This window comes from Sus scrofa, chromosome 9 (assembly GCF_054392235.1).
Source record: "Sus scrofa isolate SSC_HxYL_T2T_F1_AM1 chromosome 9, Sscrofa_HxYL_maternal_Yorkshire_Landrace_v2.0, whole genome shotgun sequence".
Lineage (NCBI taxonomy): Eukaryota > Metazoa > Chordata > Mammalia > Artiodactyla > Suidae > Sus > Sus scrofa.
In genome coordinates, this window is record NC_139391.1 from 80,058,093 (window position 1) to 80,085,954 (window position 27,862).

Below are 27,862 nucleotides of genomic sequence, written 5' to 3' on the forward strand. Positions count from 1 at the left end.
GCGTTGCCATGAGCTGTGGTGTATGTTGCAGACGTGGCTCGGATCCCGCGTTGCTGTGGCTCTGGCGTAGGCTGATGGCTACAGCTCCGATTAGACCCCTAGCCGGGGAACCTCCATATGCCGCGGGAGCGGCCCAAAGAAATAGCAAAAAAAAAAAAAAAAAAAAAAAAAAAAAAAGAAAAGAAAATCATGGACTTGGAGAAGAGACTTGTGGCTGCCTGATGGGAGGGGGAGGGAGTGGGAGGGATCGGGAGCTTGGGCTTATCAGACACAACTTAGAATAGATTTACAAGGAGATCCTGCTGAATAGCATTGAGAACTATGTCTAGATACTCATGTTGCAGCAGAAGAAAGGGTGGGGGAAAAATGTAATTGTAATGTATACATGTAAGGATAACCTGACCCCCTTGCTGTACAGTGGGAAAAAAATAAAAAACAAACAAACAAACAAAAAAAAAACAAAAATAAACTAAGTAGAGGATTAAAAAAAATAAAATAAAATGTATTGTATTTTTATATTCCTTTTCTAATATTTCATAGTTAGTATACAGGAATGCAACCAATTTCTCAATGTTAATCTTGTATCCTGCTACTTTGCTGTATTCATTGATCACTTCGAGTAGTTTTTGTGTGGAGTCCTTACAGTTTTGTATATATAGTATCACGTCATCTTCATAGAGTGATAATTTTACCTCTTTTCTTCCAATTTGGATACGTTTTATTTCTTTTGTTTGTCTGATTGCTGTGGCTAAGACTTCCAGTACTATATTGTATAAAAGTGGTGAGAGTGGGCATCCTTGTCCTGTTCTAGATTTTAGTGGGAAGGCTTTTAACTTTTCTCCATTGAGTATTATATTTGCTGTGGGTTTGTCATATATGGCTTTTATTATGTTATGTTCCCTCTATACCCACTTTGGTAAGAGTTTTTTTTTATCATGAGTAGATGTTGAATTTTGTCAAATGATTTTTCTGAATCTGTTCAGATGATCATGTGGTTTTTAACTTTTGTTAATGTGGTGTATGACATTGATTGATTTGTGTATGTTGAATCATCCTTGTGAACTTGGGATGAATCCCATTTGGTCTTGGTGCATGATCTTTTGTGTATATTGTTGGATTTAGTTGGCTAAAATTTCATTGAGAATTTTTGCATCTATATCCATGAAAGATATTGACCTAAAATTTTCTTTTTTGGTAGTATCTTTCTCTGGTTTTGGTATTAGGGTGATAGTGGCTTCATAGAAAGTCTTTGGGAGTGTTCCTTCTTCAATCTTTTGGAAAAGTTTAAAAAGGATGGGTAGAAGTCCTTCTTTGTATGTTTGGTAGAATTCTCCTGTGAAGCCATCTGATCCTGGACTTTTGTTTGTAGGTAGTGTTTTTATTACATATTCAATTTCATTTCTAGTGATGGTCTGTCCAGTTGATCTATTTCTTCTTGATTCTATTTTGGCAGGCTGTATGTCTCTAGAAAGTTGTCCATTTCTTCTAGGTTGCCGAATTTGTTGGCATATATTTGTTTATAGTATTATTTATGATTTTTTTTTGTATTTCTGCTGCATCCATTGAGATTTCTCCTTTTTCATTTCTTATTTTGTTTATTTGAGTACTTTCTCTTCTCCTCTTGGTGAGTTTGGCCAAAGGTTTGTCAATTTTGCTTACTCTTTCAAAGAACCAACTCTTGGTTTTATGGATTTTTTCTATTGTTTTTTGAATCTTTTTTTTTTTTTTTTATTTCCTCTCTGATCTTTATGATTTCCTTTCTTCTGCTGACTTTAGGTTTTTTTAGTTCTTCTTTTTCTAATTCTTTGAGGTGGTGGGTTAAGTTGTTGGTTTGAGATTTTTCTTCTTTTTTGAGGAAGGGCTGTATTGCCATGAACTTCCTCCAAGCAATGCTTTTGCAAGATCCCATAGCTTTTGAATGGTGTGTTTTCGTTATCATTCATCATGAGGTATTTTTTAAATTTCCCTCTTGATTTCTTCATTGACCCTATTGGTTTTTTAGTAGCATGTTGTTTAGTCTCCATGTCAGGTTTTCTCATTTCTTTTCCTGTGGTTGATTTCAAGTTTCGTGGTATTGAAGATACTTGAAATAATTTCTATACTCTTAAATTTGTTGAGGTTAGTTTTATGCCTCAGTATGGTCAATTCTTGAGAAGGTTCCATGTGCACTTGAAAAGAATGTATATTCTGTGGTGGGGTTTTTTTGGATGTCCCCTGTCCTAAAAAGGTCTATTAGGTCAAACTTTTCTATTGTGTCATTTAGGATCTCTGTTGCCTTATTGATTTTCTGTCTAGAGGATCTGTCCATTGATGTGAGTGGAGTGTTAAAGTCTCCTACCCTTCCTACTATTATTGTATTCCCATCAATTTCTCCTTTTATGTCTTTTAGTATTTGTTGTATGTGTTTGTGTGCTTCTATATTAGGGGCATATATACTGACAAGTATAATATCCTCTTCTTGAGTGGATCTTTTTATCATTAAATAGTGTCCTTATTTGTCTTTCTTTATAGCCTTCATTTTAAAGTCTGTTTTGTCTGATGTGGGTATTGCAACTCCTGCTTTCCCCTCTTTTCCATTTCACATGAAATATCTTTTTCCACCCCCTCACTTTCAATTTCTATGTGTCATTTGCCATAAGGTGAGTCCCTTGTAGGCAATATATTGTAGGCTGTTGTTTTTGTAATATGGTGTGCCACTCTATGTCTTTTCATTGGAGCATTCAGTCCATTGACATTTATGGTCATTATTGATAAATATGTATTTATTGTCATTTTAAACCTTGTTTTCAATTTGATTCATTGTTACTTTTTTGTTCCTTTCTTTTCTTTTCTTTTTTTTTTTTGTTGGATGATTTCCTTTTATTTATGCTGTGTCCTCTTCTTTTTTGTTTTTGTGAATGTATGTTTTGGTTTTGATTTGTGGTTGCCCTGTTTTTCAAGTATGTTAACCCCTTCCTATATCTACTTGCTTTAGCTTGATAGTCGTATAGGTTCAAACACATTCTGGAAAATAAGAGTCTAGATTTTCTTACTTTCTTTCCTCACATTTTATGATTTTGATGTTCTTTTTTTTTAACATCTCCATGTTTTTTAAATGATATTTTTTCCATTATAGTTGCTTTACAATGTTCTGTCAATGTTCTACTGTATAGCAAAGTGACCCAGTCACACATACATATATACTTTTTTTTTTTTGCCTTTTATAGGGCTGCTTCCATGGCATATGGAGTTTCCCAGGCTAGGGGTCTAATTGGAGCTACAGCTGCCGGCCTACACCACAGCCACAGCAATGAGGGATCCAAACCATGTCTGCAACCTACACCACAGCTCACGGCAATGCCAGATCCTTAACCCACTGAGCAAGGCCAGGGATCGAACCCGCAACCCCATGGTTCCTAGTCAGATTCGTTAACCACTGAGCCATGACGGGAACTCCCTATACATTCTTTTTCTCACATTATCCTCCATCATGCTCCATTGCAAGTGACTAGATATAGTTCCCAGTGCTATACAGCAGGCTCTCATTGCTTATCCATCCCAAATACAATAGTTTGCATCTATTAACCCCAGATTTCCAGTCCATCCCACTCCCTCCCCCTCCCCTTGACGACCACAAGTCTGTTCTCCAGTCCATGAGCTTCTTGTCTATGGAAAGTTTCATTTGTGCCATATGTTAGATTCCAGATATGTGATAACATGTGGTATTTGTCTTTCTCTTTCTGACTTACTTGACTTAGTATGAGAGTCTCTAGTTTCACCCATGTTGCCGCAAATGACATTATTTTTCTCTTTTTTATGGCTGAGTAGTATTCCATTGTGTATATTACCACATCTTCTTAATCCATTGATCTGTTTATGGACATTTAGGTTGTTTCCTAACATCTTGATGTTTACCCTTTTGCTGTTCCTTGTGTTGCTTTTACAATAGGTTGTTTGTTTGTTGGTTTCTTTTCATTTTAATTCTGTATACTGGCTATTTAAGTGATTACTTTTCAGTTGTGATTTCCTCCATCCTATTTTTCTCTTACTTCTTATTTATTTAGAGGAGCCCTTTCTGTATTTCTTTTAGAATGTGTTTAGTACTGCTGTATGCTTTCGGTTTTTGTTTGTTGGAAAGATTCTTTATTTTCCATCTATTTTAAATGATATTCTTGCTGGGTAGAATATTCTAGGCTGCAGATTTTTCCCTTTTAGAGCTTTGAATATATCCTGCCACTGTCTTCTGGCCTGTAGTGTTTCTGTTGAGCAATCAGCTGATAGACTTATGGGAGTTCCCTTATAATTAACTCTTTGTTTTTCTCTTGCTGCCTTTAGAACACTCTCTTTATTTTAACTTTTGCCATTTTTATTATAATATGTCTCAGTGTGGGCCTGTTTGGGTTCAACTTGTTTGGGGGGTCTCTGTACTTCCTGTATCTTGATATCTGTTTCCTTTAGATTTGCGAAGTTTTCAGCCATAATTTCTTCAAATATATTTTCTATACCCTTTTCTTTTTCTTGTCCTTCTGAAATCCCTATTATGCATAGATTGGCCTGCTTTATATTATCCCAAAGATCTTTTATATTGCTTTCATGTTTTTTCATTTGGTTTTTTGTCTGCTGTCCTGATTGGGTGATTTCCATTATTCTATCTTCCAAGTCACTGATTCATTCTTCTATATTATTCATTCCGCTCTTTGGTATTTTTAACTCAGTTTTTGTCTCTGCAGATGAATTTTATAATTTTTATTGGCTCCTCCTTATATTTTCTAGTTCCTTTCTAAAGTAATCTGCATTACTATTTATATCCACTCTTAACCCCTTCATATTCACCCTTAATTCCTTTAGTGTTTTCACCATCTACTTTTTGAACTCCGTGTCTGTTAGACTGCAGAGGTCTGTTTCATTGTTTGCTCCTTCAGGTGAATTCTCCTGTTCTTTTAATTGGGAATGGTTCCTGAGCTTCTTCATTTTGCTCATATATTTTCTTATTCTGTGAGTCTAAGGAAACCAACTGCTGTAGTCTGGGAAGGCTAATTATATGTAAGGGTGCCCCTGGGTATATATTTTAGAAATTATGTTATAAATGGGAGAAGAAAGGGAGTACAAAAGGTAGTAAGGTTTCTATACTTCACTTGAGCTGGTAAAATGATGACACCAGTAGACCATGATGGGTTATGTGTATATGATGTAATATCTAGAATAACCACTTTAAAAAGTATTCCAGAAAAGATACACTCAAAAACATTATAAATAATTAAAAATAGAATTCTAACATGGAAGGCAAGGAAAAAAATAGACAAATAAAAACAGAAGGGAAAAATAAGTAAAGGGAAGATTTCAATCTTAACATATCGGTAATTACATTGAATGTGAATAGTATAAATATATAATTAAAAGGCAGAAATTGGCAGAGTGGATCAAAAAAAACATGACTCATGATAATCTGACTATAAAAGCTCACTTTAAATGTAGAGATATACACTGGTTGAAAGAATATAAATATAGAATACATATTATGCAAACATTAATCAAAAGAAAACAAGAATGACTGTATAATACCAGATAAGGTAGACTTCAGAGAAAAGAACATTACCAGAGACAAAGATTATTTATTGTACTTTATAGCAGTAAGTGTCAAGCCACTGAAGAGAGATAGTAATCCAAAATGAATATGCAGCAAACAACAGAGCTGATAACTATGTGAAATAAATCTGAAGAAACTCAAAGGAGAAATAGACAAATCTACAATTATAGATGAAGACTATAACACCCTTCTCTGAACAATTGCTAGGATAACCAGGCAGAAAATCAGTGGGATATAGAACTCAACAGCACCATCAACTAACAGGATCTAATGGACTTTTAAGGAACAATCCAAGCAGCAAAAGAATACGCATTCATTTTAAATGCCCTTGGAACATACACAAAGATAGAGCATATCCTGGCTCATCAAACAACCTCCTTTATAGCACTAAATGCATACATTAGGAAGTAGGAAATACCTTAAATCAGAAATTTAAGTCCATCTCAACAACTTAGAAATAAAAAGGAGAAAAATAAGCCTAAACAAGCAGAAAAAGGAAATAATAAAGAGTATAAATCAGTAAAATTGGGAACAGAAAACAATTGAGAAAATTTAAAAAAAAACTATTAATAGAAAAAACAACTTGGATGAATCTCCAGAGAACTCTACTGAGTAAAAAACTCAGTCCCCAAAGTTCACATAATGTCTAATTCCATTCATGTAACATTCTTGAAATGACAAAATCTTAGGAGTGAAGACAGTTTAGCTGTAAATAGGAGAAAAAGAGGGGGTGCAGGCAGGGGGAAATGAGTAAGTCTATTAAAGGGCAGTATAAGGGATCCTTTTGTTGATGAAATTGTTTTGTATTTTGACTATATCAGTGCCAATAGTTTTGCAAGACATTCTAACTGGGTAAAATTGAGTAAAGGACACATAGGGTCTCTATTTTTACAACTGCATGTGAATATACAATTATCTCAAAATAAAAAGGTTGGAAAGGAATATGTAGTTACATCTCTCAAAAGTCAATAGTAATTAAACTTTTCAATGAAAAATGATAAAAAGATTTGAACTTACCATTCACCAAATATACACAAATGGGGAAAAGATACATGAAAAGATGTTCGACATTATCAGTCATTAGGAAAGTACAAATTAAAACAACAATGAAATAACACTCTACACAATTCAGAATGGCTAAATTTTGGAAAATGACAATATCAAGTGTTGAGGAGAACAACTTGAACTCTCATTATCATAAGCATGTTGGAAAACATTTTAGTGTTTTTTATAAAGTTTTTTGGGTTGTTGTTGTTGGTGGTGGTGGTGGTGGTGGTCTTTTTAGGGCTGTACCTGTGGCATATGGAAGTTCCCAGGCTAGGGGTCGAATCAGAGCCACAGCTGCCAGCCTATGCCACAGCCGCAGCAACACAGGATCTGAGCCGTGTCTGCGACCTGCAACACAGCTCATGGCAACGCTGGATCCTTAAGCCAGTGAGCGAGGCCAGCAATCGAACCCGAACCTCATGGTTCTTAGATTTGTTTCCGCTATGCCATGACAGAAGCTCCAGGTTCTTATAAAGTTTAACACCCTTATCATATACCCCAACAGTCCTACTCCATGTTCACCCCAAAATTAATCATTTCTAATGTTTATAATGTTTATTTATAATCACTAAATACTGGAAACAACCTAAATACCCTTCAATTGTGACTGCTTAGTCAAACCATGTTACATTTATGCTGCAGGATGCTATAGAGCAATGATAATGAAAAACTCCTGATACAATGATATGGATGTATCTCTAAAGCGCTGAGCTAAGTGAAAAAATCTAACTCAAAAGCTACAACACTCCATGATTCCATTTACGTGACATTCATGAAAACGCAAAATTGTGGAGACAGAAAACTCAGTGCTTGCTGAGGCTGGAGGTGTGGGAGGAAGTTGGACTAAAAAAATGGCACCACTGAATTTGGGGGGTGATGAAATTGTTCTACATCTTGATTAAGGTGGTAATTACATGAGTATAGGCATTTATCAAAATTCACAGAACTATGTACTAAAAACAGTGAACTTTACTTCACAGAAATTAAGCCCCCATAATCATAACTTTTTAAGAAAATAAAATTCTCATGAGAGGTATTTCTCCCAACCTCCAATCCAGTAGCAGTTTTGAGAAAGGCAATCTTTTTCATTCTGTCAATCTGTAGAGTGACTTTGATTTTCAATTGACCCTTCCAACTGAGGGCTTTACTTCATTGGGGTCCCAGTTTCATGCAGTAGGATAGTGTCTAAATTTCCATCTTAGGGAGTCCTGAAGGTTTGCTTCCTGCTCTGATGTCCTGTGAGACCACCAGGTCGAAAGCTGGAGGTCACCGTAATTCTGAGATGCCCTTTGAGCAGGCTGTTTATAACTTCTGAATTGCTCACTTCCTTGATTACCCTGTTTGCTACTTTTTGTCCTCTGAAATTTTATGATACTTTCTCGTCTTCACTTTAAATTTTTCAACTTTCAATTTCAGGAAATTAACCTTCCTGGAGTAAATATTTATTTTTAAGTATTTTATCTAGGATTTTTAGAGTTTCTCCTAAGTGCTTTTTCTTTTTCTTTTTTTTTTTTTTTTTAACCATTCCGTTAGAAATGAGTTATTCCACATTATTGTGAAAGAGGTTGTATTTGGTCCCATGCAGTGTAATTGAAACAGCTGGGGACTGAAAACCAGGAGACAGGAATGGTAACCTTGGCTCTGTTCTTTACCAGATACATGGCCCCAGACAATTTGCTCTCCTTTCTGTGTCTCTTTTATTTAACTTAGAAATGAAGAAAATGAACTGAATACTAGGTTCTCTTCACTTAAAAGGTATATACTATTTTGATGTTGTAGTCTATTGGAAAAACTGCTCACCTAAAAATCCAGAATCTTGAATTTTAGACTTGCCTCTGCCACTGTCTAGTTTTCTGCTTTTACTGTCACGCTACTTCCTGAAAATGAAAGTAGCACAACATTGTGAATCAACTATACTTCAGTTTTTTAAAAGTGAATAATATGCCATTATGTGTGTGTGTGTGTATAACACATTTTCTTTATCCATTTACCTGTCAATGGACACTTGGGTTGTTTTCATGCCTTGGCTATTTTGAATGTCACAGCAAACATGGGGGTGTAGATATCTCTTTAAGATACTTATTTACTTTGGATATATACTCATAAGTGGGATTGCTGAATAATATAGTAGTTCTATGTATATTTTTTTCTTTTTTAGCCGCCCTGCAGCATATGGAGTTTCTGGAGCCAGGGATCAGATCTGAGCCTCCATTGCTACAACTCCTGATCCTTAACCCAGTGTTCTGGGCCTGGGATCAAACCTCCCAAGACACCACAGATCCCTGTTGCACCACAGTGGGACCACCATAGTTCTAATTTCAATTTTCTGATGAAATTCCAAAACTGTGGTCTATAATGGTGTACCAGTTTCATTGCCAACAAGCGTGCACAAGGGTTCCTTTTCTTCCACCTTCACAAGCACTTGTTATCTCTCATCTCTTTGATAATAGCCATTTGTAACAATATGGATGAACCTGGAAGACATCAAGCTAAGTGAAATACACCACCAAACAAAGGGAGAAGAATACCATATGGTGTCACTTATCTAGGGAATCTAAAAACGCTATAAACGCATAGAATCAGAGAGTAGAATAGTGGTTGCCAGGAGGTCAAGAAATTGGGAGATATTGGTCAAGGGTACAAACTTGTTATCAGATGAATAAATCCTGGAGATCTAATGTATATCACGGTGGTGATCATAGTTAATAACATTGTATTGTGTACTTGAAATTTGTTAAGACTAGATCTTAGGTGTTACCACCACACAAAAGGTAACTGTGATAGATGTGTTAATTAACTTGTTTGTGGTAATCATTTCACAATGTGTATGTATATTAAACCATCACAGTATACACTATAAAAATCATAATGTGCAATCTAAAGATATACAATTTTTACTTGCCGATCATACTTCAGTGAAGCTGGAAAAATAAAAATAAATTTCAAAAATAAAAAGTGGTAATACTTACCTCACAGAATTATTGTGAAAACCAAATTAGATACTATTTTTAAAAGTGCTTGGTATATAAAACATGAGTTTTAGAAGGATCCAGGTATATGGAATTAAATGATCTCTAAATTCTTTTTGTGTTCCAAAAATCTATGATATCAACCAAAGTCAACTCTTAAAAAATAACATTTTTAAAAATGGATTTTGCTGCAATTCCAACATGAGCTCTCTAGAGGTCTCTGTTACCAAACAAATCAGCATGTTTTACTGTTGGTTGTAGAAGTTCAGACACTGAAGGTTTTTTTTTTCACTTTTTCATTATTTGATTTTCTGATCACATTAACCTTTCTAATTCAGTTTACTGAAGACGAATCTTCTAATGCTCACTGACATTTTTTTTTTTCTTTTTTGGCTTTGCTAGGCCAGGAACTGAACCCAAACCATTGCAATGACAATGCCATTTCTTTCTTTCTTTCTTTTTTTTTTTTTAAGCTTTTTATTAATTAATTTTTTTTTCCTACTGTGCAGCAAAGGGATCAAGTTATCTTTACATGTATACATTTTTTCCCCCACCCTTTGTTCTGACAATGCCGTTTCTTAACAAGCTGCACCATAAGGGAACTCTCTCACTGGCATCTTTGTACTAAAAATAAGTAGAATGCTATCTACAACCAAGCATGATTTTTTTAAGGTGAATTTAATTCTCTTACTCCATTTCAAAAACCCTTAGCCCCTAATAACACCATGTTCTTTTCCAAACTCAAGTTATCTGTCAGAATACATAAACAAACAAAAAAATGGAGGGGTGGTAGAAGAAGGAAGAAAAGAAAGAAGAACAAAATCCCAAGGCAATGTTTTTCTTAACCACTGTTCCCCATAGAAAGCTATATATTTCAGACATGCCCACAGCACACACATGTATTTAACTGAAGCAAACATTCACAAAGCAGTAGTTAACTTTACAGAGGGAGATGCACTTTTATATTTTCTATTCTTTTCTATCCTATACTTTTTAGTGGTGCTTTCACACACTAGTTAATTCCGTGAACCACTAAGGGCAGCCAGTGATTTACAAAAAGCTACCTCAAGGGAATGCAAAAACTAAAAAGAAGTGGTTTAGCGTTGTGTGAAATATGTACTAACTGATCTCAAAAGATTGGGAAGTGACAAGTGAAAGTAGCAAACAATATGTACATTCTTCCCATTTTTAGAAAGTATAAGTATGCACATGTACTTATTTTTTTAAAGGGGTCGGGTAGGATTCTGTGCTGCATTATGTCTTCTTTTCCAGTCCAGGTTAGGGTCGTCCAGAAGGGAAGGCGTGTGAGATTTGGAAGGCAAAAGCTGAACAGCAGCCATTACTCAGAGAAGCACAGCATGGTCAGAGATGGTGATGACATGTGGGTCGGAGCTACCTGTCCCTCTGGTCTTTCCAGTCTCTGGCTCTGCTGTCTAATAGCAGCCGTGAGCTATTCAGAAGATCCACAGGGAGGAAGTTACACCGAGGGAATAGCTTCCCATACCCCTCTCCTAAGCCCACACTGCTCCTTGGCCTCCTTGGCTTCACAGCTTTCCTACAAGCTCTCAGGCTTGGCTTCCCCACCCCACCTCCAGGCACTCTCATCTCTGACTCTCCTAGACTTTCACTACCTCATTTCCAGCATTTTGGTAAGGTCTAATTCCTGTGATAAACATCTTCTTCCAAAATTTGCATCATGGTTTTGCTTCTATGACTGAACCCTGAATGATAGACATATATAGAAATCAATTGACAGCAGCTACATCTGAGGAGGGGAATGAAACTGATAAGAAATATGAAGGAGGACATAAGCTTGTCTTTGTAAAAGTTTTACAATAAAATGCATTCATATATTGCTTACATGATCAAAAGAAAGGAGAGAAAAGGGAAAAGAAGCTTGTAAGATACTAAAGTACACTCAGACACAAAAAAGTGCAAAGTAGGAAAAAAAAACCCAAAAAAAAACCCAGAACCACCGTTTCCCAAACATTCTGGAATGGATGTAGATGAATTTGTATTCAGATAAGTGACTGTAGAAATGGTAGTGGAAAAAAAAACTATTCTAGACTTTTCAAAAACTCAATATCATGGGGGGAAAGTGGAAACACTGTTCTAGAGCCGTGCTTCTCAATGCTTAAAGTGCATTGGAAACACTTGGGATCTGGTCCAAAAGTTGCTTCTGATTCAGTAGCTCTGTGCAGGGCTGATAGTCTGCAGTTCAAAGCCCTTTCCAGGAGATGGTGATAATACCGATGGATCACCCTTCGAGTAGCAAGGTTCAAGGAAACTAAAACAACGTTAAATCCAATGCTATCAGGAATTCCTATCATGGCTCAGGGGTTAACAAACCCGGCTAGTATCCATGAGGACACGGGTTCAATCTGTGGCCTTGTCCAGTGGGTTAAGAATCCAGTGTTGCCGTGAGCTGTTGTGTAGGTAGGTCTCAGAGGTGGCTTGGATCTAGCGTTGCTGTGGCTGTGATGTAGACTGGCAGCTACAGCTCTGACTCCACCCCTAGCCTGGGAACTTCCATATGCCGTGGGTGTGGCCCTAAAAAGACAAAATATAAATAAATAAATCCAATGCTATCTGTGAACCTATGTTGGATACTGTTTCAAGAAGTTGGGGCAAGGGGGAAATGATAAAATATTTGGAGGACAATTAGGAAAATGAGAATGCCGACTGGGTATGAGAAGATATAAAATTGATGTCGGTTTTTAGATAGGATAGTGTTATTATGCTTATTTGGAAGAATGTTCAGGGTGAGGCAGAATACTAACTCAGGTAGTCAGTGTAGGAGCATGGACTTCATCCATTCGTTGATACGACTACTGATTAACATTTGTGGCTTAAGGGCTCCAGGGAGTAGCACCCCACAGACCTTGTTTACTAGAGATAGTGTACCTACGCCAATATGGACATTAATCTCTAGCCCCCTGTGACTCAGTCTACGGGAAGAGAAGGGCAAAGAAACCATGAAACTTTCAGGACATTTCCACCCCTAAGGTCCTTATTGGACAAGGACTGATATAGGTAACTGGGCAAGGCCAATGGGAGAAAACCACATCTTTCTGGACCCAACATTGGTAACCCCCATCTTTAAAGGATGAAAACCCCTATAGGACAATAGAGAGGGGGACGCTTCTTCCCCCTCCCAGATGTCCTGGTGTTACGGCAGCTGCCAAGCAGCCCTGCGCCACAGCCTATCTGCTCTGGCGACAGCCCTGTGGCTGTAGTGTACCAGCTCCAGTAGCCCTGTAGCTGCAGCATATCAGCTCTTTTACCCGGCGAGAAACCAAGCAAGCACTCAGAGAGTTGGAGAACTCAGGTTTATTACGCCGGTGGCTCAGAGGAGATTGCTCTCCAGAGTCTGAGCCCCGAAGAGGGGTTTCACAAGGCTTTTAAGGGCTAGTTCTTCCGGGTGCATGCTTGGCAGACCAGAGTGAGAACTGGCAAGTTTACAGAAGCAGATGTATGGGGGAGGGGTGGTTAGAGGTAGTGGGCTGGACTTTGCTTAGTCATCATGGCCGGGGTCTCTCCTTTCTACATTTTTATCGGGACACTTTCTCCTACACTGGGAGCTATTTGCTTTCCTGTAATAAAGACCTCGCTTGCTTGCTGCCTGTGTGTTCCCAAAGTTCATTCTTCGGCTCAATGAACAAGAACCCGGATTCCAGTAACATCTTTCCAGCTTCAAGGGTAACATGTATGATGTCTACAACTTTGTCTGATTTATAGATAAATTTCTCTTGCTGTCAGGAAGAGAAAGAGAGGGAAATTTAATAAAGTTTTTCCTGGAAAATACAGATGAGTGAAGAAACAGAAGCAGAGAATAGTGAGTAAATGACGGAAAATCACTAACAGTGGAGGTGAGATGTGATGTGCCAGTTTGGAAATGACAACATTGCGCTTTACCTGATCCCTGTGCTCCGGGAAAACTGCAGGGTAAGAAGTGCTCTCATCCTCTCATGTTCTGTGAAGAGCCTTGCTGCAAAGAACCTCCCTTCCCCATATGACTTTACGACTCACAGAAGATCCCTCTAATTTACTAATGACAAAGCCAGGCACAGACCCTCCCTATTCCCATGCTTTGTCATAAAAGATTACCTGAACTGTTTGTCCCCATTGACCAATCTGAACAAAATGCTCATGAACTTACCCTAACTAAACTTGAGTGAGGCTTCTCTCCTTCCCCAGCTCCCTGAACTTTGGCCCCCAAGGTTAAGCCAGCATTGAAATGTAGAACACTTCCCCCTTGACCACATCACCCACTCTTCCTACTCTCCTGGTTCCCTTTCTGCCCTTTTTTATGCTTCTCCATAAAACAAACATCCTTTCTCCTTGGCCATTGAGATGCTTATACATCTTAAGTTCTGGAGCTCTGTTCTCCCTATTGCAGTCTCTCTCTCCCTATTGCAATAGTCTTTTTGAATAAAGTCTCTGCTTACTTTAGTCCAAATTTGTTTTTTATTTGACAAAAGTGTAAAGTGGAAGAGAGATATGTAAATGAGAGAAGGAAGCACTGTTTGGGAGTTGCTGGGTCAGGGAGAGTCTTGGAGCCAGGACACTGGAGTTACTGGGGACAGGGGCTGCAAGGGAGAAAGAATGGGTGCCTCATCATTGCTCAGGTGACTCTGCTTTGTGGCTCTACAATGTAATCTCAAAAATCATGTGTACTCAGTGTGATTGGATTCATTTGGAAGGTAGTAAAGGGACTAATTTGCAGCAAGCTGGATATTTGGCTGAAGGAATCAGTCTAGCAGACAGTGGCTATTAACCATACCAATAGCTACTAGTTACTGAACTCTCAGAATGTGCCAGGAGCTGAACAATGAACTTTACATACCTTATTTCAGATCCACACAACTCTGAAAAATGGGCCTCATGCTCCATATTTTGTACTTGAAGGAATCACGTCTTCTGAGGCTGTTAAATGCCTTTGCTGAAAGACACAAGTAGTGAGTGGGCCCTATATTTAAAATGCCTTTATTTGCAGCATTTCCATCAGTTCTGTGCAAACTTTTTGTCTAGCAATTCCAGTGGGAAGTCCACGATTACCTACCTTAAACTGTGCCCTAGCTGTAGTGCTTAAAGAGAAATAATGCAACAAATTCTCAGTTTATCCTGCAGGTGTCACCCTTGCCATAAGATAGGCTTTTGAGCTCTCAGACTTCATTTCTCAGTATAGCAAATGATCAAATGATACTCAAAGAAGAAAATGTGATCATGCACTTTATGCAATCTAGATTTCAGGATCATGACTCTCACACATAGATTTAGGCTTCCAGAGCTCCAGTGAATTAGTTGAATTTCTATATTTTCATTTTTAAGGCATTTCCTGCATTTTTGAATAGATGATACATTTTCATAATTCTTAAATTTAAAAGTATAAAAATGTACAGTGAAAAATCTTGTTCACCACTGTCACCCATCTGTTAAGTTTTTATGCCCCAAATAGAAAAGCTACTATTATTAGCTTCTTGTGTATTTTCCCCAAGCAATTTTACACATATGCAGGCAAATATAAGTATACATTACTTTGCCATATTGTTTTACACAAATATTATACACGCTGTTCTGTAACTTCTCCAGATTAATATATCTTATAAGTCTTGTTCTTTTTTCCTTTTTTTTTTTTTCTTTCCTTTTTACAGCTGCATGTGCAGCATATGGAAGTTCCTGGGCTAGGGGTCGACCAGGAGCTGCAGCTGCCAGCCTACACCATAGTAACAGTAACATGGGGCTGGAGCCACATCTGTAACTTATGCTGCAGCTTGTGGCAACACCAGATCCTTAACCCACTGAGGGGTTGAATCAAAATCCTCACAGAGACAACATCAGATCCTTAACCCACTGAGGCACAAAGGGAACTCCTAGCCTTGTTAATTTGTAAACAATTGCATGATATTCCACGCAGTAATAATATGGCAGTATTATAATTTATTTAATACATTCTCTATATTTTAGGTTGATTTGATTCTTTTGCCATCTAGTAATAATAAAATTAGTATTATTGTCACTGTAGCAAACACTCTAGGTCTAGTGCTGTTCCCAGTGCTTTATTTATATTAATCCATTTAAGCCAAACCACAGCCCTATAAATTATGCTTTTATTGTCATCATTTTATAGATGAAGAAACAGAAGCAAGGAAAGCAAATGATTAGCCCAGGGTTTCCCAGCCAGCAAGTGGTGGATCCAGGATAGTAAAGAGGAGACTAAGGGAGTTTGAAATACTTGGTGGTTGGAACCCACTGAGTCTATAGATGAGGGTGAGGCTGGAAAGAGGAAGCAATGGACTACTTCCCACCACCACACAGGAGAGGACAATCTACCTTCCAAAGATGATGTTCTTGCAGACTGGGGATTTCCAGCTCTTAGGACCCAGCCCATGGTCTGGACATAGATGTGCTTGGTTGTGTCAAGGAAGAGAGCAGTAAGAGCCTTTCCTTTGGAGTTCAAAGTGGCATCCTGGGATTCAAAGACAAAGAACAAGAAACAGAGTGCTTCAGAGGGCCCAGAGAAATCTGCCTCATCTCACAATGCATCAAAAAATATATGGGTGCAGGTGGAAACTTCATCCCACTCTAACTAAGGATGCCACCTTCATATCATTATCCCTATCTTAAATCCCACACTAGGGCTTAAATGGTGTTGCTATTTGACTAAGGTTTCTCTCAGTCGTGTCCGGCTATCAATCTTAACTACTCTGATATCTTTTTTTTTCTTTCCTTTTTTTTTTTTTTTTTTTTTTTTGCTTTTTAGGACTGCATCTGCAGCATATAGAAATTCCCAGGCTAGGGGTTGAATCAAAGTTGCAGCTGTGTAGCTACCAGCCTGTATGTACCACAGCCACAGCAATGCCAGACCCGAGCTGCATCTGTGACCTACGCCATAGCTGCAGCAACGCCAGATCCTTAACCCACTGAGTGAGGCCAGGGATCAAACCCACACCCTCTTGGATACTAGTCAGGTTCTTAACCTACTGATCCACAACAGGAACTTCCTGAGGTACCTTTTAAAGGATGCTGTTACACTCATAAAGTCTCCATCCTCGTGAATCTAATCACTTGCCAAAGACCCCACTTCCTAATACCATCACATAGGGGGTTAGGATTTCAACATGTGAATTTTGAAGGGACACAAATATTAAGTCCATAACGATAACTCTTTAGGCACCTTGAACCCTTGCCTTCTTGACCCCACTGACCTCCCTTACTCCACCTCAATGGGACTGCTGACAGGACATATAGTGCCTTTGTGTAAATTAGAATCACAGCTGAATACAGTATAAACTTGGGATCCAGGCAAAAAAGCTGTTCCTCTTTCTTTCCCTTGGTCTTTCTTTTTATGGGGTGAGCACGAACAACTTTGGCCACCTCTTACATGTGGCAGCACCTTGCCTTAGACCTGCCCCTCACAGCTAACTATTTCCTACCCAAGGCCTTTTTATTGATGCTGTGTTGCAAAAAGGTGGTGGGAAACTTCTGGACCTTCATGCAGGATAACGCAGAGGGCCACATTCAGTCTGTGGAGTAATTATGAGATGGGAGTCAATGAATGTTTCTTTCTCTAGGCATACAGTCCTGAGTTGCACTTTTGGTAGAAAACTGTATCCACTTTCTATTGATGTTGAAAAAATTGCCACAAACTTAGTGACTTAACACAATTTATCTCTCAAGTTCTGTAGGTCATAAGTCCAGCTTGGCTTGGTGGGTTTCTTCTGTTCTGGGTTCCACAAGATCATAATCCAGGGTCTGCTGGTTGAGTCTCTTCTCTGGATGCTCTGGGGAGAATCTGAATGCAAAATTATTCAAGTTACTGGGATAATCCAGTTCCTTGTTGCAGGACCAAGGTTCCCATTTTCTTGCTGGCTGTCAGCTGAAGGCTTCCCTTAGCTCCTCTAGGCCTCTTTCCAGTTCTTGCATAGAGATCTCTCCATCTCAGAAACAGTAACAACATCTTGAACCCTTGTCACACTTGGAATCTCTCTGACTTGCCCTTTTGCCACATCTCTAACCTCATCTCTCCTGTCTCCAGCCAGGAAAAGTTCTCTGCTCCTAGGGGCACGTGACTTAATCAAAAATAATCTCCCTATTTTAAGACCAACTAATTGGTAACCTTAATTACATCTGCAAATTCCTTCACAGGGGTACACAGAGCAGTGTTCGGTTGAATAACCAGGGGTGGGTATTTGGGGAACATCTTTAGAAATCTGACTACCACGTAACAAATCCACCCACCGTGATGGTTAACTTGATAACCCATCTTTGGGTTAGCTCTCTCTCTTTACTTTCTTTGCTCTGTCTCTTACCTTTGCTTCCTGGATCACACTCCCCTAATGAGTATTGGCATTTAAGCTTTGTCTCAAACTCTGCATATTGGGGAACCAGTCTATAGTGCTAGCAATGACCCTTGAAAGCAGAACCTCAGAAGGGGATTCACTCACACGTCAGATGGCAGTAAGGAACCATTCCTGGAGTTATGTGACATGGTTGTAACCTGGCGTGCAATGACATCTCAATTACCAAGGTTCTCCTCTGTGGTTTAATGGAGTCAGATGCAGGTGGATACTAAGATTTGGGGGATATACTTTGGTTTTAACACTTGAATGACAGTGAAATGATGATAATAATATGAATTGTGGAGAGGGCTTTTTTTTCATTTAAATTGAGTTTTTTATTTGAGATTGATGTAGATTTATATGTAATCATAAGAAATATAGAGAGATACAAAGGACACTTTATCCCTCAATGGTAATATTTTATAAAATAGCCAAAATATTGACACAATCAAATCTCATAATATTTCACAAGGATAGCTCATGATGCTCTCTTAGGGCCATGACCACTTCCCTCTCTCACCCACAGACTCCTTATCTCCTGGCAACCACGAATCCATTCTCCATATATATAGCTTGGTCATTTCAAGAATGTTGTATAAATGCAATCATACAGTATATAAAATTTGTTTGTTTTTTTTTTCACTTAGCATAATTAGCCAAAGATTGCCTGTGTCAATGGTTTGTTTCTTCTCATTGCTTGCTAGTAGTCCATGGCATGAATATACTACAGTTTGTTTACTATTCACCCATTGAAGAATATATGAATCATTTCCAGTTTTTGTATGGTTTTGTTTTGTTTTTCTCTTTTGGCTGGCCTGCAACATATGGAATTCCCAGGCCAGGGGTCAGATATGAACCATAGTTGCAACCTATGCTGCAGCTGTGGTAACACTGGATCGTTAGCCTATTATGCCAGGCCAGGGATCGAACCTGCATCATGGCACTCCAGAGACACTGCTGATCCTGTTGCACAGGACAGTGGGAACTCATGATTTCTAATATAATATCTTGTGGTCAGAGGATACATTCTACAATAATTTAATATTTAATTTTCAAATTAAATCCATATTAAAATAAATTTAACATTTAATATTTCAGGTGATCCCATGGGATTAAGCAACCAGTCACACATATGAATAGCCAATTCAATAATTCATCTTTTTTTCTGTTTTTTCCTGCTTCATTATCATTGTCTCTCATTCTTGCCTCCTGGTCATACTCTCCAATAAGGTATTAGCACATTCGCCTTTTTCTCAGGCTCTTCTCTCTGGTAAACCCAGGCTGAGACAGATGTTATTCAGTGTTAGCCTATTTTGGTTGTTAGCATAATCTCAGAACATGTTCTGTGTACTAGTGCCCATAGTCGTATGGAAAGTAGATAGAGGCAGGGAAGCTGTGGAGGACCTTCAAGACATTAGTCTAGATGGTTTTGTCCTTGGTAATTCTTTAGGGCCCAAAGAATACGGGGAATTATTAAAGACAAACCTGCACTCTAGGAGAGAACATATGTGAATTTACAGTTGGGCAGCACAATAGGAACTATGTTTTAAAAAAGTCATCCTGAGATAAATAATTTAAGATATCATATTTTTAAATTCTTAATTGAAGATAGAAAAATCATGTCTTGGAATCTTTGGGTAGAGTTACTCATTGTGGTATATGTGAACTCTAGAGGAATTGGGAGTGGGTAGGTAAAGTAAGCTGAATAAAGCTTAACCAACAAACTGTCCTTTAAGTTCAGAGTATCATAGACTGGCTGGCTGGGATCTATGGCTTTAAATGAGTTTATTGTCAGATACTCATGAATTTAGGAATTAATGAGAAGAGAGATATCATGTCTGATAGAATTATCCCATCTTGAAAGAGTGACTCGAAATATTTCCAAGGCCTAGCAACCCTTCAGCAGAAGAAGGGGATAGGAACTATTTGAAACTTCTAATCTCCTCAGGAGGACTTTGCAGGAGGCTGAGTATGTAGAGTCTTGAAGGAGCAGGGTAGGAACAGATCTTTATAAGGGCTGGCACCACTGCAACTTTGTGACATTTTAGAACCACATTGTTTCACAACAGGAGATGAGCCCAGAGCCAGGGGAGATTTCTGAGATCAGAATTTAGAGGTCTTCTGGATCATTCAGAGAGAGAGAGATGGGGAAAGACATTATGACACAGAACAAAGTAATAATTTCTCTCCCATCTATAACTAAAATAAAACTTTAAGAGGCTTAGAGGTTGCCTATTGCTGTAGGACTATGTAACATTGAAAATCAAATACTTGGTCACCTGGTGCAGGGCCAAGATCTCAGGTAAGCATACCTGATTGCTTAGAGAGAGCCTGAGTAGTAAACTAATTAGAATCCATGTTACCAAATAAAGGTTGAAGCACCATCCATTACGCAGAAGCTTCCTACCTCTGAAGGAGCTGATCCGGAGGGAAAACACCTGGCTTCAGAACGCTAACACCAACAACCATGGCAGAATTAAAATAAGTTTTTGAGGCCAAAGAGGATCCCCTCTCACTTATGTGAGAAGAAATTAGAAGAGGAATGGTAACAAGGAGCAAGATGAGATGGATTGGGGGCCATGAACCCCAATCTTGGGTAAAGAAAGTATAACTATCAACCCAACAAGAAGAGGAGCCCAGGCCTCTTCCACAGACCTAAATTCTGAGCTGGTAAAATCTAAACTTGTTGGGCCTAATCATTGTGATGCAGAAAAGCACAAAGGAAAAGTGGGGCACTGCTGGAGTTGGGTGAGTAGTTCTGACTCTGAAACAGAGCACAGAGGACATCTCTCTGTAGAGGGTAGAAAGAAATCTAGTCAAGGTCGTATCTGACCTGGGACAAGCCAGTGGAGCTCACTCTATACCCTCATCCCTCACCTATTTCTAAATCTTGAGTAGGGCCTAAGCCAGAAGAAGAGAAGGAGTTTGTTGTTGGGGGTGGTGGTATTTGTTTTAAGCAAAACCAAGAACAAGAGTCACACTCAGATGAGGTCGACCTGGCAGTGTGAATGGACTGATTTTTCACGTGGACTCCATTTGCAGTACTTCTCTCAGGTTCACCTCTTCCAGAGTGGATCTGAATGAACTCAAATGATTGACAGTCTGCTTTGCTGAAGGAACCAGATTCTGGGAAAAGGGGTCATAAAGGTAAAAATTACACATTACTGATTGGGGTAGGATAGGAGGAAAGACATTTCCCCTGAGGATAACAAAGGCCTGGGCATTTGGGATAGCCCCAGTCACCTAGATAAAAGGATGTAAATATACTCAGCAGCTATGAAGACAAGTGGAAGAGTGAAAAGCAGCCACTTCCAAATTCCTATAGTCCCCCAGATTCATATCATCTTGGGAGATACAGCTCTAATCTGAAATACAGAATATTTCCTTACAATCTATATGTGTATTTGACAACCAGACAGCAAAGCTGTTTAACAATTGACTGTATCATGGAGTTCCTGTTGTGGCTACAAATCCGACTAGAATCCATGAGGACACAGGTTCAATCCCTGGCCTCGCTCAGGTGGTTAAGGATCTGGTGTTGCCATGAGGTGTGGTGTAGGTCACAGATGCGGCTTAGAGCTGGTGTTGTTGTAGCTGTGGTGCAGGCCAGCAGCTGCAGCTCCGATTTGACCCCTAGCCTGGGAGCTTCCATATACTGCCGGTATGGCCCTAAAAAGACAAAATAGTGATGATGATAATTGACTGTATCACCTCTACTCCCACTATTAGAGAAGTTGTATTGGGATAATTACCAAATATCCTCCAGAAGATACGAAACACACATACCCTTGAGAGTATGTGAGATTAGTTGTTTATATGCTTTCTGTCATCCTACAACCTACACTTGTTATTATTATTTTTCAAAACATTTATTTGATTCTATTTTTAAATTAAAAAAAATATGATCTATAATATATAGAACTTTACCCAAGTCTAGATTTAGAAACAGATGATGTGATAGAGACAGCTGAGTGTCCCCCAAACTCCAATCTCCCTTTCTATGTAACAGACTTGTGGCTGGGCTCCAGGGGGCTCAACTAGGGACTACATTTCCCAGCTGCTTGTTCAGCAAGGTGAGGTTATCTGACTGAATTCTTGCCAGTGAAGTGTGTATAGATGTGACGAGTGCTCTTTCAGCATCTGTGCCACAAGGCAGTGGGTTCTCGCTTCCTGCAAGCTATATACCCCTCACTGTGACTCAGCTTCTACTCTGCTGTGAAAACCCTCTCAGGAGTTCTCATCGTGGCTCAGTGGAAATGAATCTGACTAGCACTCATGAGGACGCAGATCCGATCCCTGGCCTCGCTTAGTGTGGATCCTGTGTTGCCATGAGCTGTGGCGTAGGTTGTAGATGCAGCTGAGATCCTGCGTTACTGTGGCTGTGGTGCAGACCAGTGGCCAGAGCTCCGATTTGACCCCTAGCCTGAGAACCTCCATGTGCCATGGGTGCGACCCTAAAAAGACCAAAAAGAAAAAGAAAGAAAACCTGCTCTGACAAAGCAACAGGGCTATCTAGGCCCCACAGTCTGGGGGACTCACTGCAAGGTTACAACATGAGCTTAATATACCTCCATTGTCTTTAAACCACAGTATTTGGAACCATTTGTTCTTACTGCCTCAGCCTTTGACCAAGCTTATACCACAAAATTTAGTAAAAAATAGAGGGACTTGGCAGGTGGGAATTTTACTTAACCTCTGGTCTTTTATTTTGTAAAGTAGTAATCTAATGATGGATTTAATTTTTTTCAGTTTAATAAAGGCATTAAAAATTTTTATAGTTAGAAACTGAGTAGGGATGCTTAGTACCTCTATGAACCATGAGAACCGTTTTTATCAAATAGAATCATCAAATTATATAAGCTGGGGAGGAATAAATTAGGAGCTTGGGATTAACAGACATACACACTACAATATATATATATAACATAGATAAACAAGTTCCTACTGTATAAATGGAACTATATTCAATATCTTGTAATAACCTACAATGGAAAAGAATCTGAAAAATAATATATATATACTATATGCATAAGAGTATACATATGTATGTAGTATATACATATACTATGTACATAAACTGAAACACTTTGCTTCATACCAGGAACTAACACAACATTATAAATCAACTATACTTTATTTTTTAAAAAATTATATAACCTGGCTTCTGGAATTGTTAAAAGAAATATAGTGCCTTCAGTGAGGAAGTGACCTGGCCAAGATCTCAAAAACATGCTCAAAAATATGTATTAGAGTGTCAGTGTCTTTCTACCTACCCTAGCCAAGTGCACTTGCATATGGAGGGCGTGCGTGTGCGCGCGCACGCGCACACACACACACACACACACCTCTCTCTCTCTCAGAAAGGAAAGGCCCCCATGTTTAAAAACCTGAAAGAGAAAGATCAAAAGTTGCCAGAGAAAAGTCAAAGCTTATGACAAAAATGAAAAAAATGAAAAATGAAAAAAAATGTAGAGTGAAGTTAAAAGTACTAACTATCCTAAGAGGTCATTTTTAATGGTTTCATTTTCCACTGCTTCTAGAGACTGAGCACATTGTCCATTGTCTTTTCAATGGTTAATTATTCATAACCAGTCTTGTGCAATTGCAGCCAGAGTTGATGTTTTTCTTTCTTACAAAAGAATCCGTAGACATTGTTTGCAGGGCTGACCATGATCTTGAATACCACCATTGGTAGGAATAACAAATTTCAGCATTTGTGTCTGATAGCCTTCGAAGGGCCAGTGTGCAGCAAGGGGTGGGGTTAGATGGGGGAGGGAGGTTGAGTACAGGAGGCATATAGATGTGGTAGTGGGAGGTCGGAGACCCAGCTAACCACAGCCCTGATTATGGCTGCCTCAGCAGCAGGAGCAGGTGGCAGGGAGGAAATAACTGGGAATGAGCACAAGGGAGGCCTCCGAAGATGTGAGTGTGTTATTATATCCTGCTTATTTTAACCAGCCGTTCATATTTATTTTCTTGGATTTAATGTTCAGATTTGTGCCATCAACTCCCCAGGTTTTGTATTCTATAGACACAATAATTAGGATGTGCATCCGTGTGTGTGTGTGTGTGTGTGTGTGTGTGTGTGTTACTGTAGGGTGCCTTTTAGAAACTCTCCTTCTGACATGGGATATTATTCTTCTATTTTCCCTTTCTTTTGATGACTCTTGAAGTAATTATGTTTTCCCATTGCCTTTTTGTGCAGCTTTCTTCCTTTAACACTAATAGCTGAACAGCTGCTACAATTTTGTCTTACCATCCCCCAATATCAGAAATAGAGAATTAAAAACAAAACAAGGCAAAAGAAACTCCAAATATCTGTGTAGAAATGAAAATCTATAAGAACACAATTCTAAATAATAAACAGTGCCCAAGACTTAATAATAGAGTTCAATATGTATATGATGTTTTTCTAACTCTTGTTTCATGCTGACTCACTAAATTCTCAGGCTGCCCAGTGAAGTAGGTACTGTTCATATCCTTATTTGACAAATAAACCCAAGGCACAGAGAACTTAAGTAACTTGTCCAAGGTTAAGTGGGTATTTATCTCGTTAGACGCCCTGGCCCAAATTCTAATTTTAAGATATCTACATGCAAGTATCCAGTTTTAGCAGTCTTGATAAAACCTCAAATAAGGGACACGGAGGTTGTAAAGCAAGGGAAGCACCTGGATTCTGGCGTCAAACATCCAGATTTAGGGTCCTGGGTTTACTCTTTACATGCTGTGAGAGCTCGAGCAAATTATTTACCCTCTTTGAGTCTCAGTTTCCCAGGCATCATCCATGGGGTGATGATGATGAAGTCTAACACATGAGGAAGAGACTAGCACATAGTAGGATGCTGTGTCCCTGGTGCCCAGGGATAGTAGGTGCTTGGAAAATAATTACTGAATGTCAGCTGTCATAGCAGAAGAGCACATACTGACAAAAGGATCAAAATCGTGATTTACTGAAACCAAGCTGGACTGTCTTTTTAGTCTTTCAGAACTGCCTCTTTTCTCCAGCACTTGAGGTATATGAATGGCTCATATCCATAAACCATAAAATATACTGAAATTGCTTTTTTTTTTTTCTCAGCCACTCTCAAGGCATATAGAAGTTCCTAGGCCAGGGATGGAATCCAAGCAGGACCTACGCCATGGCTGCAGCAACGCCAGATCCTTAACCCACCACACCAGGCCGGGAAACCAAATGGCGCTTCTACAGAGACAAGCTGGATCATTAGCCCACTGTGCCACAGCAGGAACTCCCACTGATATTGCTTTGATGCTGATGTTTCAACCAATAAAAATGGTCTCCCTTGCTCTTTTTTCCACTACCCTTGAATGCTGTTTTACAGGATATGCAAAGGTTTAAGGAATAATGGGCAAATTATGAATAGTGGTTAAAATACTGATTTCCTCAAATTTTTCCAGCCTTAAATAATGTTCATCCATTAATGATGCCTGATAGAATATTTGTAGAACAAAAATCTATATCTGATTTGGATAAAATGGCTCAAAATATAGATCTGATTCTGACCTTAGGCATTGTGGTGTGAAATATCTGTGGAGGATTTCACACAGGGGGGAAAAAAAGGAAATCTAAAGAACTGTGAAATTCAAAGGACCACTAAGGCTGTATTTCAAGTAAATTTGTGAATAGGACATTTTTAGTTTTGTGAATGTGTCAACTCCAAGTTAATTCTTCGCACATGGATAAAACTGGAATTCCATTGGAAAATAAATCCTTAATGATGAACATTGATGTTTGAAAATGAAAGCAAATGGTCTGCTTCCCAAAGGAGATGGGAATCTTTAAAAACCATTAGTAAGCCAATTAGCATGGATCCAACATACAAAAGTGTTTGAAATAATAAGAGACAGGGTACTTTATCTTACACAAGGGCTAATCTCAGAGTTTATGGGACTCCCTGTCTTTATTTTTTCTTTGGTTTTCTTTATTTACGATGCTTTGGAACTTCTGCAAAATTTCCAACTTCTTTTTGGAATGTTCTCTTTCTTCCACTCTACTATAGAAATGAAACATGAAATATATTCTTACTTGTTGGCTTTGTTGAACAGAACTCAGATGCTTATTAATTTTTTGACCTGAAGTATTTCAAAAATATTTTTCTCAAAACACACATATTTCTTTGTAAAGAAAAATTTTTTAAAAAATCTCAGACTCTCGATGGCTAATCATCCCATTTAACATGCTCTTGTATGACCTTATTCATATTTGACAAGTTGGAATGTTATGAAACTATTTGAACAGTTCAGCAATTTATCTCCATCAACCTAAGCCTCTAGTGAGGGGGAAAGTTTGACTTAAGAATGATGTAATATTAAGAATGTCAAAAATAATGAAAAACCTACAGCTTTAGGCAGCTTATGATATTTTATCTTCTGTCACTTTTAGTTCATATGGTAAGAAAACCTTAAAAGAAAAAAATTTTAAAAAGAGAGTGTTAAATATAATTTAACTAACAAAAGGTGAAAAGTTGAAGTTTAATTTTTAAAATACTCTGAAAAAAAAAATTTATTCACAGAGTCCCTGTTGTGGCTCATCAGGTTATGAACCCAACTAGTATCCATGAGGAAATGGATTTGATCCCTGGCCCTGGTCAGTGGGTTAAGGATCCAACATTGCCATGAGCTATGGTGTGGGTCACAGATATGGCTCCTATCTGGCATTGCTGTGGCAGTGGTGTAGGCCAGAAACTGCAGCTCTGATTCAACCCCTAGCCTGGGAACTTTCATATGCCACAGGTGCAGCCCTAAAAAAAAAAAAAAAAGTTTATTCACTACTATTATTTAATAGTTTCATGCAAAGTAAGGAAAGAAAAACAGATAAAAAGATCCCAAGACCCAATGACAAATGGATGTAGAGCTAACTTCTTAAAATATTTATGAACCATTTTATCAACCTCAGACTTATTTAAAATTTGAATACACATACATCCATACTTACAACAATAAAGAGTTCACTTCAAAATATCTATTTGAAAGTCTTTCAAAATAGGATAGACACAAGCAAGAGGCAAAGACATGTTCCAAGTGAACCTCGAGATCTTGTTCTTGTAGAAGAGCATTAAAACATGATAGGCTTTCTAACATCAATTTAGTTTTCCAATTAAAACTTAAATGGAAGATGATCTCTTTCTTTCTCTATCTTCCCATAAGCTATTTAAACTTTTATTTTACAGTTAGGCCCTCAAACGTGAAGAGCAAGGAGAGACCAGAGAAGGAGGCCACTCCAGATTGGCAGGTGCAGTTTTAATAAGCAAGGGAACTTACATAGGAAGCTTGTCTTGGCAGCTGCAAGTTAGAATCCACCTCCACCAGACAGAATCTGAAAAGTTTATATAGAACCTTTAACTGGGTTCAGTCACCTATTCAGTCTAGATGGCCTCAACAGTACATTGCTCTTTCAAGGCTGAATCCTTGAATGGCCCCCACTGCGGGAACACTGAGCAAAGTGTACATTGCAAGGACAGGGAGGGGGTGAGGAATGTACTGTTGCTGGATTGTCCCCCTTTCTTCTTTACAGGCAGTCATGTCCTCTCAATGACCTCCTCCAACATACCTACCCTCCACAAAGAACTTCATCTGAATACATAACAAATGTAGGAGAGTAAGGACCTGAAGGTCACAGGGCACCATTGGCCACATGGCTTTATCCTATCATCCCTGCCATGAGGGACACCCCCCTGGAGGATAGGCAAGGGTGACATTTATTTTCAGTTCCAGAGAAGACTGGAACACATCATTATAAGATCCTTCACAGCTCACTACATCTCAAGAGAACCAAAGCACACAACCACTGTCTAAGTGGCATGTGCTAGAAGTGGTGTGCAGGAAGCAAAGAACAGAATAGTAGATTATTTACCCAGGAAGTAAGAGGGCACAAACATCTTCATTCATCCTCACTCCACCCTTATCCTGTCCCCTTTTCC

The 27,862-nt window shown here is 38.6% G+C and overlaps 1 protein-coding gene across 6 annotated transcripts in view; it reads left to right on the forward strand.

The window, feature by feature from the left end:
• The window catches only part of ASB4 (ankyrin repeat and SOCS box containing 4), a 431,270-nt gene extending 406,042 nt beyond the window's left edge, over window positions 1-25,228 (forward strand). For all 6 annotated transcript variants that reach the window (XM_084977054.1, XM_084977055.1, XM_084977060.1 and 3 more), the window contains one exon: window positions 25,003-25,228. Coding sequence is in view for 2 of the 6 variants with exons in the window: in XM_084977055.1 (XP_084833181.1) it covers window positions 25,003-25,031 (29 nt within the window). In the remaining 4 variants the exon portion in view is untranslated. The remainder of the gene's footprint in view (window positions 1-25,002) is intronic.
• Window positions 25,229-27,862: the final 2,634 nt, after the last annotated feature.